The 16,067-nt window shown below is 40.5% G+C and overlaps 1 protein-coding gene across 1 annotated transcript; it reads left to right on the forward strand.

Annotated features, from left to right (window-relative positions):
- Positions 1-999: 999 nt before the first annotated feature.
- Positions 1,000-12,664, forward strand: LOC100445219 (prorelaxin H1). The gene is made up of 2 exons (XM_002819814.6): positions 1,000-2,500; positions 12,390-12,664. The coding sequence occupies exons 1-2, from the start codon at positions 2,290-2,292 to the stop codon at positions 12,662-12,664; spliced, it is 486 nt and encodes a 161-aa protein (XP_002819860.6). The 5' UTR covers positions 1,000-2,289.
- The last annotated feature ends 3,403 nt before the right edge of the window (positions 12,665-16,067 follow it).

A 16,067-nucleotide genomic window follows, 5' to 3' on the forward strand; every position in this document is an offset into this window, starting at 1 on the left:
ACCTCTTACCAGGTGCAGCAAACACAAAATACAGTAAACAAATGAACATATCCTTGTGCTGTAATTTGTTATCAAAATATTATTTCTGGAATTGTGGGATTTCCACTGCTTTTTTTTCCCTTCTTCTTCTTCCTCATCTTCTTTTCTCTCTCTCTTTCTCTCTCTCTCTGTGTGTGTGGTGTGTTCTCCAGTCTCTAGAGACGTAGACTAGAATTTTAAATTAAAATATTTAGACAACTAGTTACAATCAAACTTCTCCCACAGGAGTGGAAGGAAAGTCCAATGGAGAAATTGTTTTGTAAATTAAAGACATTACTGCACAAGCCTAAAATGATGTTACTGGGGATTTTAATATTTTTACCTGGATTCAGATTAAAAGTCATCAGTTTTCCCTCTCATCAACAATCTATTTATGCATCCATTATATTTTTATGGATTGATATGCCCAACATTACACTAATTAATCCAATTTATAAGATAATCTATAATCCTATTTAGGTTAGAAGGGTTTTTGGCAAATGTTCACTCTGGAAAACTGGGTTGTAAGAATATTGGCGATCTCAATTTTATTTCCGTGTATGTAAAAAGAAAGGCTTCATATCTAAAATAACTTTACCTAAGTATACAAAGTTGTTTCAGGGTAGCAAAAGAGTGAAAAACAAAACAAAAGAGTGAAAAACAAAACTGTAAAAGGGCCAAGTGAGAGGTGACAGCGTGCTAGCAGTCCTCAGAGCCCTCGCTCGCTCTGGGTGCCTCCTCTGCCTGGGCTCCCACTTTGGCGGCACTTGAGGAGCCCTTCAGCCCACCGCTGCACTGTGGGAGCCCCTTTCTGAGCTGGCCAAGGCCAGAGCTGGCTCACTCAGCTTGCAGGGAGGTGTGGAGGGAGAGGCGCGAGCGGGAACCGGGGCGGCCCGCGGCGCTTGCGGGCTAGCAGGAGTTCCGGGTGGGCGTGGGCTTGGGCCCCGCACTCAGAGCAGCTGGCGGGCCCCGCCGCCCGGGGCAATGAGGGGCTTAGCACCTAGGCCAGCGGCTGCGGAGGGTGTACTGGGTCCCCCAGCAGTGCCAGCCCACCGGCGCTGCGCTCAATTTCTCACTGGGCCTTAGCTGCCTTCCTGCGGGGCAGGGCTCCAGACCTGCAGCCCGTCATGCCTGAGCCCTCCAGCCCCTCCATGGGTTCCTGTGCCCCCCGAGCCTCCCCTATGAGCGCTGCCCCCTGCTCCACGGCGCCCAGTCCCATCGACCACCCAAGGGCTGAGGAGTGCGGGCTCACAGCGCGGAACTGGCAGGCAGCTCCACCTGCAGCCCCGGTGCGGGATCCACTGGGTGAAGCTAGCTGGGCTCCTGAGTCTGGGGGGAGGTGGAGAACATTTATGTCTAGCCCAGGGATTGTAAATACACCAATTGGCACTCTGTATCTAGCTCAAGGTTTGTAAATACACCAATCAGCACCCTGTGTCTAGCTCAGGGTTTGTGAATGCACCAATCCACAGTCTGTATCTAGCTACTCTGGTGGGGCCTTGGAGAACCTTTGTGTCCACACTCTGTATCTAGCTAATCTGGTGGGGACTTGGAGAACCTCTGTGTCTAGCTCAGGGATTATAAACGCACCAGTCAGCGCCCTGTCAAAACAGACCACTCGGCTCTACCAATCATCAGGATGTGGGTGGGGCCAGATAAGAGAAAAGCAGGCTGCCCGAGCCAGCAGTGGCAAGCCGATCGGGTCCCCTTCCGCACCGTGGAAGCTTTGTTCTTTTGCTCTTTGCAATAAATCTTGCTACTGCTCACTCTTTGGGTCCACACTGCTTTTATGAGCTGTAACACTCACCGTGAAGGTCTGCAGCTTCACTCCTGAGCCAGCGAGACCCTGAACCCACCAGAAGGAAGAAACTCCGAACACATCCAAACATCAGAAGAAACAAACTCCAGATGCGCCACCTTAAGAGCTGTAACACTCACGGGGAGGTCCGCGGCTTCATTCTTGAAGTCAGTGAGACAAAGAACCCACCAATTCCGGACACACAACGACAGAGGAATGGGCAAATGAAGGAAAGGTGGAGAGGCAGAACAAGAGCTGAACGAGAAAATTCTGTGGAGAGATGTGGGAAAGGGGTGGAGCTAGCACCCTTGCCTTAAGAGCTGAGTGATAACCCATACTAAAGACTGGTTGAGCCAGGTAGGGAAAGCAGCCTAAAGCCTGGGACAGGCACACAGGCCGAGGTCTGTAGGCCACAGCATCTGCAGTCCTGAAAGGCTGCAACGCCCAGACCTCCAGGAGAGACCAGGCCCAGGATGCCTTGCCTGTTCTTGTTCCACCTGCTAGGAGTCTGTTTACTACTGAACCAATTTTCCAGAGCAGTCGTGGCCAAATGGAAGGAGGATGTTATTAAATTATGCAGCCGCGAATTAGTTCGCACGCAGATTGCCATTTGCGGCATGAGCACCTGGAGAAAAAGGTCTCTGAGCCAGGAGGATGCCCCTCCGACACCTAGACCAGTGGCAGGTGAGAGCTCCCGCCCCCCCAGCCTTCCTGCACTTCCCATTGGTTACTCTCGGGTGGCCGTCCAATTGAAACGGCGGCCTGCATGTCCGACTCGAGATCTCATTGGCTGCCAGCGCTCAGCTCCTACTCCGCCATGGCTGGTGCCTAAAGTTTGTGCTTTTCCTTTGCCAGGTGATTTTATTCAAAGTCTCACTGGGAATCTCACTGGAGGGAGGGAAAGCACTGAGAACAGGAAGCTGCTTCACCCCAGAGTTCCTTGGTGCCCTTTCCGCAAGGCAGCCAGAGCGACGGGGTGGAAAGGAAGGGGAAGCCTCAGAGGAGGTGACGCTGCCCGGAGACCCGCAGGAGGCCGGGCGCACTGCCGCACCCCACAGGAAAGCCAGGCGGCCAGACAGCGGGCGTGCTGGTGGGGGCACCTGGACAGGGCATCTCGGATAGAGAGGAAAGGGGACAAACACTGAGGCGGTGCGCTAGTTATCAAGCCTGTTTGCGCGCCTGTAGGACGGGGCGACACTCTGAGGTCTCTGTGAGGGTCCCGTAATGGGAAGACAGGAAGGGCCTTACACTTAATGACTCTCCTAGTCCAAAAGTTGGGCTGTGGCCTTTGCCATTGGAAACGTTCTTTAAAACAAACAACAAACAAATCCCAAAGGAAAAGAGCCTCCCACTTCTTTGATCTGGGTATTGAAGTTCATTTGTGAGACCGGGGCTGGAAGAGAAAGGAAAGGCTTGAATGCCTATTAGAGAAACTCAAGAGGACCAGAGACAAGGAAAGCAGGCCGTTCAGACCATCATAGCTGAAGACCCTACTGATGCTTTCAAGCATTTGGAAGCTGCAGTGGGTTTGCTTTAAAAGCAAGATCTTAGAGTTGAGTACAGCTCAATCTGAAATGGCTTTAAAAAGTATTTATAAAGTAGCAGTGGAAACTCATGGAGGTATACACTAGTCTAAGAAGTGTAATGGATCATATTAAATTCAGAGAAGGTAACCTCAGTTTGCAAATACTAAGTGTTTTATATTAATATGACATGTAATTTATGATAAACCGCAACTAAATTTTATAGGCTATATGCATATACTATATATAAATGACTCTAACAGAAATACATTTACTTCTGTTTTATGAGATTTAAAGTATGCTTCTAAAGTTATTTACTTTTCTACATTGTTAGAGTTTGAGTTATTTAATGGCAGTTTTTACGTGACTTTTGTATAACATTAGTACAAAAATACCACAACGTCTAGGAATTTAGTGATTCAAAGTAGAGAAGACCAGATTGCATTGCATTTGCTTTATTATTTCACATTTTCTGACTGTAAAAGTAGTAATGCTCATATTAAAGACAAAAATGTACGTTAATGCAGGGTGAAAAATGAGAAGCACTCGTAGATATTAAAGAGTGAAAAGTATATGTGAATTTTATGAGAAAATGAAATTATATTAAACAGGTAAGTGGAAAGAAATGTTAACATTTGGATAGGTATATGTATATCTTTTGCATTTTCACTCACCATTTTACTTTGAGCAGTTTCTTACATTGTTATTATCCCAAAACATAATTTGAAATTCCTGTGTAGTATTTTTGTCATAAATCTGCCCCATAAACTTAAAGATTCTTTGGTGGATATTTAGTTTATTTCTAAATTGTTGCTGAAAATAGTTCATTAAGCACATTTGTGTATAGATATTTGGCTACACTTTTATTTCCTTAGAAGAGACATGAGATTTCAAAGTATTTTTAAAGAATTTTCTTTATTGCTATGCAGTATAATTTAACTGAAAGTAACCTAAGAAAACATTGCCTGCACGTGGGGATTAAGATAAATGTTTACCGTTACTAGGTAGGAATCGCTTTGGAAGTACATGTCAGTAATTTGTGATTAATATGAGTTTTCAGACTTCTACTGTTAGGTAATTGCTACTTGCTTTCACATTATTACATTGTTACATAACCATTTTATCCTACAATGTGTGCCAAAATAATATTCACTGCATCCCTTTTAAAAATAAGATACACTTTAAACCAGAGATCTATTTTAGTAAGATTTACATCCAAAATACAGTGAATTAAGGGTATTTGTATGAATTCAGACAGAATATTTTCTCTGAGCCTAGTTTCCATAGCTAAAAGTGTTATGGATTATGAAATATTTCAAAACAGGTTTAAAAATATAATTTTAATAAAAGTTCAAAACACACAGCCTATGAATAAACTGAATACAAACTATAACTGTTTTGGCTGATTCATTTAACTGGCTTTAAGTATATAGAAAATTACCATCAGCTTTTTTCAGCATTTAATAAGACTGCAACTACAGACAGTTTAGGTTGGAGCACAGAGACGTTTTTATGAGGAAATTGAATTAAACTTAGGATGTCTTACTGAGGGGAAATGCCAAAACCTCTCATTTAACCAAAAATGATATAAATTCTCATCTGTCATTTCCAGTTTAGAATGTGGATGAGGGGGAGTGTTAGGAGCAAAGACAAAAATACTACATTTTTTTTTTTTTATTCCTCTGTCAAACTCCAACTGTTGAAGTTTGTTGCTGGCTAAAAGGAGAACAACTGAGTCTTTTGCCACAAAACTCAGGAAATGATCAGTCCCAGAACTACCGCTGTCTAGGTGAAGGGTCGTGGTTTCCTCTGATCAGCAGGCATCAGTGGTTAACCAGGTGTCTGCCTCCCGCACTTAGATTTACTTCTCTCTTCTCTTTTCTTTTCATTATTTCAAGAGTAATGCCTTGGTATTGGATAGTTTTGCTGTCCAAGAAGAAGAGCAGCAAGACCTGATCTGGGTTTACACTATAATTTAAAGATTATCAGTGTTTCCAATTTCTTTGTGAAATAAAACTCTTAAATTGTGTAATTAGGATAATTAAGGTTAGGAGAGAGTTTAGCTCACTGTAAGTTTTTTCAGAGCAAGAAACATTTTTAAAAATTTATATCTTTTAACTGGCAGTGCCAGAGACACAAAAACAGGTAATGAATGTTCAACTGAGCTGAATGGGTACAAAGATGGAGGAAGATGTCAGCTGGGTGTCCAGCAGGTTCCCAGCCCAAGTCCCAGCCTTCACATTTGGCCAGCCTAGGTTGCTGTGTAAGAACAGGCTCCCTTCCTAGGAGACACACAGATCTTGCATAGTGCATGATCCGCAGCCTTGGAACAAACATCAAACAGAAAACATTAGTCAGTACACTTACACCACAGCAAATAGGAATCTCTTCTTAAATCAGTGATTTTTGGTTAGTGTTCTTTTAACCCACTTCTCTCTTTCATATAAAATACTATTGATTTGGAGTAAATACTCTGGGGAAGACAAATTGTTAAATAGATGGTTGAGGAACATCAGAGACTTCTTTCTCCTGCTGATTAGATCAGAGGTGTTGGAAATTCTGCCTCTTTAACTTTATCCTCCAGGAGTAACTTCCCACCATGAAACATTCAGTAGCTTAAAATAATATTTTTTTCAAGGGTTATTATTACAACTCATAATATCATAAGTCATAGCTTAGCAATGGAAGAAAATGACTTAAGTAAGAAGAATCCAAGAAAATGACCACTATCTGTGGCCAAACTGTTTTCAGTGACTTACATGACTTCAGAAAGGTGAAAGATTAATGTCAGGGAGAGTCAAAAGTACTATGATAAAAACACTGAGGGGATCATGAAGAGAGATGAGAGATGATCAATGGGGTAAAGCAGAGCCTTGGTGAAATTATGGTACTTTAAGATATCCAGCTGTAAGAAAGCTAAGTTGTTTAGATATTAGGATGCTTTTTTTGTTTCAATGTTTAATTTATATTGAGGCAATGCTTTCCTTATTATTATTATTATTATTATTATAATACAAGTTTTAGGGTACATGTGCACAACGTACAGGTTAGTTACATATGTATACATGTGCCATGTTGGTGTGCTGCACCCACTAACTCATCATCTAGCATTAGGTATATCTCCCAATGCTATCCTTCCCCCCTGCCCCCACCCCACAACAGTCCCCAGAGTGTGAAGTTCCCCTTCCTGTGTCCATGTGTTCTCCTTGTTCAATTCCCACCTATGAGTGAGAATATGCGGTGTTTGGTTTTTTGTTCTTGCAATAGTTTACTGAGAATGATGATTTCCAATTTCATCCATGTCAAGGACATGAATTCATCATTTTTTATGGCTGCATGGTATTCCATGGTGTATATGTGCCACATTTTCTTAATCCAGTCTATCATTGGTGGACATTTGGGTTGGTTCCAAGTCTTTGCTGTTGTGAATAGTGCCGCAATAAACATACGTGTGCATGTGTCTTTATAGCAGCATGATTTATAGTCCTTTGGGTATATACCCAGTAATGGGATGGCTGGGTCAAATGGAATTTCTAGTTCTAGATCCCTGAGGAATCGCCACACTGACTTCCACAATGGTTGAACTAGTTTACAGTCCCACCAACAGTGTAAAAGTGTTCCTATTTCTCCACATCCTCTCCAGCACCTGTTGTTTCCTGACTTTTTAATGATCGCCATTCTAACTGGTGTGAGATGGTATCTCATTGTGGTTTTGATTTGCATTTCTCTGATGGCCAGTGATGATGAGCATTTTTTCATGTGTTTTTTGGCTGCATAAATGTCTTCTTTTGAGAAGTGACTGTTCATGTCCTTTGCCCGCTTTTTGATGGGGTTGTTTGTTTTTTTCTTGTAAATTTGTTTGAGTTCATTGTAGATTGTGGATATTAGCCTTTCGTCAGATGAGTAGGTTGCGAAAATTTTCTCCCATTTCGTAGGTTGCCTGTTCACTCTGATGGTGGTTTCTTTTGCTGTGCAGAAGCTTTTTAGGTTAATGAGATCCCATTTGTCAATTTTGGCTTTTGTTACCATTGCTTTTGGTGTTTTAGACATGAAGTCCTTCCCCATGCCTATGACCTGCATGGTAATGCCTAGGTTTTCTTGTAGGGTTTTTATGGTTTTAGGTCTAACATTTAAGTCTTTAATCCATCTTGAATTAATTTTTGTATAAGGTGTAAGGAAGGGATCCAGTTTCAGCTCTCTACATATGGCTAGCCAGTTTTCCCAGCACCATTTATTAAATAGGGAATCCTTTCCCCATTGCTTGTTTTTCTCAGGTTTGTCAAAGATCAGATAGTTGTAGATATGCGGCATTATTTCTGAGGGCTCTGTTCTGTTCCATTGATATATATCTCTGTTTTGGTACCAGTACCATGCTGTTTTGGTTACTGTAGCCTTGTAGTATAGTTTGAAGTCAGGTAGCGTGATGTCTCCAGTTTTGTTCTTTTGGCTTAGGATTGACTTGGTGATGCGGGCTCTTTTTTGGTTCCATATGAACTTTAAGGTAGTTTTTTCCAATTCTGTGAAGAAAGTCATTGGTAGCTTGATGGGGATGGCATTGAATCTATAAATGACCTTGGGCAGTATGGCCATTTTCACGATATTGATTCTTCCTACCCATGACCGTGGAATGTTCTTCCATTTGTTTGTATCCTCTTTTATTTCCTTGAGCAGTGGTTTGTAGTTCTCCTTGAAGAGGTCCTTCACGTCCCTTGGAAGTTGGATTCCTGAGTATTTTATTCTCTCTGAAGCAATTGTGAATGGGAGTTCACTCATGATTTGGCTCTCTGTTTGTCTGTTATTGGTGTATAAGAATGTTTGTGATTTTTGTACATTGATTTTGTATACTGAGACTTCGCTGAAGTTGCTAATCAGCTTAAGATTTTGGGCTGAGACAATGGAGTTTTCTAGATATACAATCATGTCATCTGCAAACAGGGACAATTTGACTTCCTCTTTTCCTAATTGAATACCCTTTATTTCCTTCTCCTGCCTAATTGCCCTGGCCAGAACTTCCAACACTATGTTGGATAGGAGTGGTGAGAGAGGGCAACCCTGTCTTGTGCCAGTTTTCAAAGGGAATGCTTCCTGTTTTTGCCCATTCAGTATGATATTGGCTGTGGGTTTGTCATAGATAGCTCTTATTATTTTGAGATACGTCCCATCAATACCTAATTTATTGAGAGTTTTTAGCATGAAGGGTTGTTGAATTTTGTCAAAGGCCTTTTCTGCATCTATTGAGATAATCATGTGGTTTTTGTCTTTGGTTCTGTTTATATGCTGGATTACATTTATTGATTTGCATATATTGAACCAGCTTTGCATGCCAGGGATGAAGCCCACTTGATCATGGTGGGTAAGCTTTTTGATATGCTGCTGGATTTGGTTTGCCAGTATTTTATATATTGAGGATTTTTACATCAATGTTCATCAAGGATATTGGTCTAAAATTCTCTTTTTCGGTTGTGTCTCTGCCCGGCTTTGGTATCAGGATGATGCTGGCCTCTTAAAATGAGTTAGGGAGGATTCCCTCTTTTTCTATTGATTGGAATAGTTTCAGAAGGAATGGTACCAGTGCCTCCTTGTACCTCTGGTAGAATTCGGCTGTGAATCCATCTGGTCCTGGACTCTTTTTGGTTGGTAAGCTATTGATTATTGCCACAATTTCAGATCCTGTTATTCGTCTTTTCAGAGATTCAACTTTTTCCTGATTTAGTCTTCGGAGAGTGTATGTGTTGAGGAATTTCTCCATTTCTTCTAGATTTTCTAGTTTATTTGTGTAGAGGTGTTTGTAGTATTCTCTGATGGTAGTTTGTATTTCTGTGGGATCTCTGGTGATATCCCCTTTATCATTTTTTATTGCGTCTATTTGATTCTTCTCTCTTTTTTTTCTTTATTAGTCTTGCTAGCGCTCTATCAATTTCGTTGATCCTTTCAAAAAACCAGCTCCTGGATTCATTAATTTTTTGAAGGGTTTTTTTTGTGTCTGTATTTCCTTCAGGTCTTTTTCCTAGTCAAAGAAAGGGGTGACAGATGGCACCTGGAAATTCGGGTCACTTCCACTCAAATACTGCGCTTTTCCGACGAGCTTAAAAAACGGCGCACCAGGAGATTATATCCCGCACCTGGCTCAGAGGGTCCTACGCCCACGGAGTCTTGCTGATTGCTAGCACCGCAGTCTGAGATCAAACTGCAAGGTGGCAGCGAGGCTGGGGGAGGGGTGCCCTCCCTTGCCCAGGCTCGCTTAGGTAAACAAAGCAGCTGGGAAGCTCGAACTGGGTGGAGCCCACCACAGCTCAAAGAGGCCTGCCTGACTCTGTAGGCTCCACCTCTGGGGGCAGGGCACAGACTAACAAAATGACAGCAGTAACCTCTACAGACTTAAATGTCCCTGTCTGACAGCTTTGAAGAGAGCAGTGGTTCTCCCAGCTCGCAGCTGGAGATCTGAGAACAGGCAGACTGCCTCCTCAAGTGGGTCGCTGACCCCTGACCCCCCAGCAGCCTAAATGGGAGGCACCCCCCAGTAGGTGTAGACTGACACCTCACACGTCCAGGTACTCCTCTGAGACAAAACTTCCAGAGGAACGATCAGACAGTAGCATTCGCGGTTCATGAAAAACTGCTGTTCTGCAGACATCACTGCTGATACCCAGGCAAACAGGGTCTGGAGTGGACCTCTAGCAAACCCCAACAGACCTGCAGCTGAGAGTCCTGTCTATTAGAAGGAAAACTAACAAACAGAAAGGACATTCACACCAAAAACCCATCTGTACATCACCATCATCAAAGACCAAAAGTAGATAAAACAACAAAGATGGGGATAAAACAGAGCAGAAAAACTGGAAAGTCTAAAAAGCAGAGCGCCTCTCCTCCTCCAAAGGAACGCAGCTCCTCACCAGCAATGGAACAAAGCTGGAAGGAGAATGACTTTGACGAGTTGAGACAAGAAGGCTTCAGACGATCAAACTACTCCGAGCTACAGGAGGAAATTCAAACCAAAGGCAAAGAAGTTGAAAACTTTGAAAAAAAATAGACAAATGTATAACTAGAACAACCAATAGAGAGAAGTGCTTAAAGGAGCTGATGGAGCTGAAAGCCAAGGCTCGAGAACTACGTGAAGAATGCAGAAGCCTCAGGAGCCAATGCAATCAACTGGAAGAAAGGGTATCAGCGATAGAAGGTGAAATGAATGAAATGAAGTGAGAAGGGAAGTTTAGAGAAAAAAGAATAAAAAGAAATGAACAAAGCCTCCAAGAAATATGGGACTATGTGAAAAGACCAAATCTATGTCTGATTGGTGTACCTGAAAGTGACGGGGAGAATGGAACCAAGTTGGAAAACACTCTGCAGGATATTATCCAGGAGAACTTCCCCAATCTAGCAAGGCAGGCAAACGTTCAGATTCAGGAAATACAGAGAACACCACAAAGATACTCCTTGAGAAGAGCAACTCCAAGACACATAATTGTCAGATTTACCAAAGTTGAAATGAAGGAAAAAATGTTAAGGGCAGCCAGAGAGAAAGGTCGGGTTACCTACAAAGGGAAGCCCATCAGACTAACAGCGGATCTCTCGGCAGAAACCCTACAAGCCGGAAGAGAGTGGGGGCCAATATTCAACATTCTTAAAGAAAAGAATTTTCAACCCAGAATTTCATATCCAGCCAAACTAAGCTTCATAAGTGAAGGAGAAATAAAATACTTTACAGACAAGCAAATGCTGAGAGATTTTGTCACCACCAGGCCTGCCCTAAAAGAGCTCCTGAAGGAAGCACTAAACATGGAAAGGAACAAGTGGTACCAGCCACTGCAAAATCATGCCAAAATGTAAAGACCATCGAGACTAGGAAGAAACTGCATCAACTAACGAGCAAAATAACCAGCTAACATCATAATGACAGGATCAAATTCACACATAACAATATTAACTTTAAATGTAAATGGACTAAATGCTCCAATTAAAAGACACAGAATGGAAATTGGATGAAGATTCAAGACCCATCAGTGTGCTGTATTCAGGAAACCCATCTCACGTGCAGAGACACACATAGGCTCAAAATAAAGGGATGGAGGAAGATCTACCAAACAAATGGAAAACAAAAAAAGGCAGGGGTTGCAATCCTAGTCTCTGATAAAACAGACTTTAAACCAACAAACATCAAAAGAGACAAAGAAGGCCATTACATAATGGTAAAGGGATCAATTCAACAAGATGAGCTAACTATCCTAAATATATATGCACCCAATACAGGAGCACCCAGATTCATAAAGCAAGTCCTGAGTGACCTACAAAGAGACTTAGACTCCCACACATTAATAATGGGAGACTTTAACACCCCGCTGTCAACATTAGACAGATCAATGAGACAGAAAGTTAACAAGGATACCCAGGAATTGAACTCAGCTCTGCACCAAGCGGACCTAATAGACATCTACAGAACTCTCCACCCCAAATCAACAGAATATACATTTTTTTCAACACCACACCACACCTATTCCAAAATTGACCATAGAGTTGGAAGTAAAGCTCTGCTCAGCAAATGTAAAAGAACAGAAATTATAACAAACTGTCTCTCAGACCACAGTGCAATCAAACTAGAACTCAGGATTAAGAAACTCACTCAAAACAGCTCAACTACATGGAAACTGAACAACCTGCTCCTGAATGACTACTGGGTACATAATGAAATGAAAGGAGAAATGAAGGTGTTCTTTGAAACCAAGAAGAACAAAGACACAACATACCAGAATCTCTGGGACACATTCAAATCAATGTGTAGATGGAAATTTATAGCACTAAATGCCCACAAGAGAAATCAGGAAAGATCCAAAACTGACACCCTAACATCACAATGAAAAGAACTAGAAAAGCAAGAGGAAACACATTCAAAAGCTAGCAGAAGGCAAGAAATAACTAAAATCAGAGCAGAACTGAAGGAAATAGAGACACAAAAAGCTTTCTTTTTTTTGTCTATGCAAACATTCACCATTTTTCTGAATGCTCTTTGACATGCATACGCCTTCACATACACATTTTTTTAAAAAACTTAACAGAAATTGTGCCATCCTTCATCAACAAAGATACAGAAACTGTAATTATCATGTTGGAATTCTTTGCTAATTTGCCACCGGAGCTGAAGGCAGCCCTGTCTGAGACGCAACCATCGTTACCAGAGCTACAACAATATGTACCTGCGTTAAAGGATTCCAATCTTAGCTTTGAAGAATTTAAGAAAATTATTCGCAATAGACAAAGTGAAGCCGCAGACAGCAATCCTTCAGAATTAAAATACTTAGGCTTGGATACTCATTCTCAAAAAAAGAGATGACCCTACATGGCAGTGTTTGAGAAATGTTGCCTGATTGGTTGTACCAAAAGATCTCTTGCTAAATATTGCTGAGATGAAGCTAATTGTGCACATCTCATCTAATATTCACACATAGTCTTGATGACATTTCACTGATGCTTCTGTCAGATCCCACTAATTATTAGAATATAAGAAATCTTTATTAATGTTTAGATTTTTCATTTGGTGTGTAAGAAAATATTCTTTGTATGATTGTAGTTTCTGTAAATGACACTTTCTATGCTGAAGTCTTTTTGTCTTTTTATTAACAGTATGATTATGTTGTGTTATTCTTTTTAATGCTGTTAACTTAAAATTACAATAAAACATTTACCACTTTAACCATACATAATAACAATACAGTACCTAACACCAGTTACGTGAAATGGACCAAAATGTTTTTATTGGTATTAACTCTTAGACTGGATATACATAAAGCCATAAAATTTGAACTTTCCTAATAGATTTCAATTTTTGTTTCATATTGAACTACTCATTGCAAACAATCAGTCTGGACACTAAACCAATTTAATTTAGTTGAAGTCATATAAACTCAAGTACTTTTTTTTCCTTTTTAATTTCTTTTTTTTTCTAGTAGAATCTGAAGGGAACTCAAGTACTTTTCAAGCTATGGTTCTGTTCTCAGTTCTGGTGTCCATGAAACTTAAGTTATTTTTTAAGGAGAAAAATGTATAGACATAATGTAGAAGAGAACAAACATCCATATCATATTACAGAAGAAATAGTATAATGAGGGAACATAATTTATGTTCACTTCTTTAGAATTTACTATTTCTGTAAGCAAAATTACTGAAATAGTATGAAGACTTGTTAGAAAAGTAAATTGACATAACTATCAACTTGCTATTTTACTGGTTCCATCTATTTATATACACATGCATTTTACCCAGCATTTATAGAAGAAATACAGTTGAATGACAAGTTAATCTCCTCCATCAAATGTCTGTAAATTTGATTTTGTATTCTGAGGCTTTGCTGAAGTTGCTTATCAACTTAAGAAGCTTTTGGGCTGAGTCAATTGAGTTTTCTAGAAATAGGACCATGTCATCTGCAAACAAATACAATTTGACCTCCTGTCTTCCTATTTGAATACCCTTTATTTCTTTCTCTTGCCTGATTGCCCTGGCTAGAACTTCCAACACTATGTTGAACAGGAGTGGTGAGAGAGGGCATCCTTGTCTTGTGCTGGTTTTCAAGGGGAATGCTTCCAGCTTTTGCCCATTCAGTATGCTATTGGCTGTGGGTTTGTCATAAATGGCTCTTATTATTTTGAAGTATGTTCCTTCAATATTTAGTTTATTAAGAGTTTTTAACATGAAGCGATGTTGAATTTTATCAAAGGTGTTTTGTGCATCTATTAAGATAATCATATGGTTTTTGTCTCTAGTTCTGTTTATGCGATGAATCACATTTATTGATTTGTGTATGTTGTACCAACTTTGCATCCTGGGGATAAAGCCATCTTGATTAGGGTGGATAAGTTTTTGATGTGTTGCTGGATTTTGCTTGCCAGTGTTTATTGAAGATTTTTGCATCGATGTTCATCAGGGATATTGGCCTGAAGTTTTCTTTTTTTTGTTGCTTCTCTGCCAGGTTTTTGGTATCGGGAAGATGCTGTCCTCATAGAATGAGTTAGGGAGGGGTCCCTCCTTTTCAATTGTTGGGAATCATTTCAGAAGAAATGGTACCAGCTCTTCTTTGTACTTCTGGTAGAATTCAGCTGTAAATCCATCAGGACCTGGGCTGTTTTTGGTTGGAAGGCTGTTCATTACTGCCTCAATTTCAGAACTCATTGTCTATTCAGGGATTCAACTTCTTCCTGGTTTAGTCTTGAGAAGGGTGTATGTGTCCAGGAATGTACCCATTTCTTCTAGATTTTCCAGTTTATTTGCATAGAGGTGTTTATAGTGTTCTCTGATGGTTGTTTGTATTTCTGTGGGTTCAGTGGTAGTATCCCCCTTATCACTTTGATTGTGTTTATTTGAGTCTTCTCCTTTTTCTTCTTTATTGGTCTTGTAGGATGAGGGGGAAACTATGAACAGGCAGAGGCCATAGAAATGGTATTTCCTTCTCTCATCTTATGTGAAGAAAAGTGCATGAGCCCATTTTCTCATGGGTTGATTTATCTGTAACCATTAATAAGAAGCCCACCATTTTTTTTTGTAGTCCTCCCCTTCATACTCATCACTAAAATGTTTGCTTCCAGGATAGAAGTTTACTCAATAGAGAACATAGAATGAGATTAAATTTTAAACTTCTGGTTAATACTGTGATCTTGTTTTCTTGTGTTTTAGTAGAAGAATCTTATCATTGCCTTTATCCTTACTGTGACATATGAATCATTTCAAAATGTACACCATTAAGAATGAGAATCATGGCCGGGCGCGGTGGCTCACGCCTGTAATCCCAGCACTTTGGGAGGCCAAGGCAGGTGGATCACCTGGGGTCAGGAGTTCGAGACCAGCCTGGCTAATGTGGTGAAACCCCGTTTCTACTAAAAGTACAGAAAATTAGCCAGGCGTGATGGTGTGCACCTGTAATCCCAGCTACTCGGGAGGCTAAGGCAGGAGAATTGCTCGAACCAGGGAGTTGCAGTAAGCTGAGATTGTGCCATTGCACTGCAGCTTGGGCAACAAGAGTGAAACACTGTATCACATTAAAAAAAAAAAAGCACATTCAATGACCCCTCAACTCACTGTATAACAAAGCACCTAGTATTGGTGAAATAAATTGTTCCAATTTGCTGTCTGTTTAAAATTATCCAATGCCACCTTCCATCTGTTACACTGAGACCAATAATGATGTAAATTCAACAAAATAAACCTTATTTCTACCCAGCCTTCCAGCACCAATTATCCAGGGGACAATACTATTTTTTCTGCTAGGGTTTGATCTGTCCTATACATTTCTTTATTCAATTTTTAAAAATCTTTTATTGATTATATTTTTTATTGAAAAAGTAATACATGCACTTCATAGAGAAAGCTTCAGAGTACAAAACTGTATAAAAATGAAAGCCAGTCTACTTCTGCACATACAAACATATGTACGTATATGCATCTTTCCTTATAAAAAAGGGAGTACACCTGCACACCACTGTGAGTCTTACATTTTATAATTTCAACAAATTAAATTGGGAAATAATTTCATTTCCGCACATGTAGATCAGTTTTGTTTTTTAATTGACTTAATATTATTTCAATATATGAACATACACTAAATTTTTTTATCCTATCTCTTAGACATTTGCCTTCATCCCTTTTTTTTCATTAACGCAAATAAGACTACAAAGGACACCCTTATATTTGTATACATTTGCATGGTGTGCAAGTATTTTCACAATACACATTTCTAGAATGGGAAT

The sequence above is a fragment of the Pongo abelii genome, chromosome 13 (assembly GCF_028885655.2).
Source record: "Pongo abelii isolate AG06213 chromosome 13, NHGRI_mPonAbe1-v2.0_pri, whole genome shotgun sequence".
NCBI classification, from domain to species: domain Eukaryota; kingdom Metazoa; phylum Chordata; class Mammalia; order Primates; family Hominidae; genus Pongo; species Pongo abelii.

Excerpts from the sequence above, each read along its gene's own strand:
- LOC100445219 (XM_002819814.6), top strand. The coding sequence starts at position 2,290 with ATGCCTTGCCTGTTCTTGTTCCACCTGCTAGGAGTCTGTTTACTACTG. Across the intron at positions 2,501-12,389 it reads GACACCTAGACCAGTGGCAG|AAATTGTGCCATCCTTCATC; the intron begins GTGAGAGCTCCC and ends AAAACTTAACAG.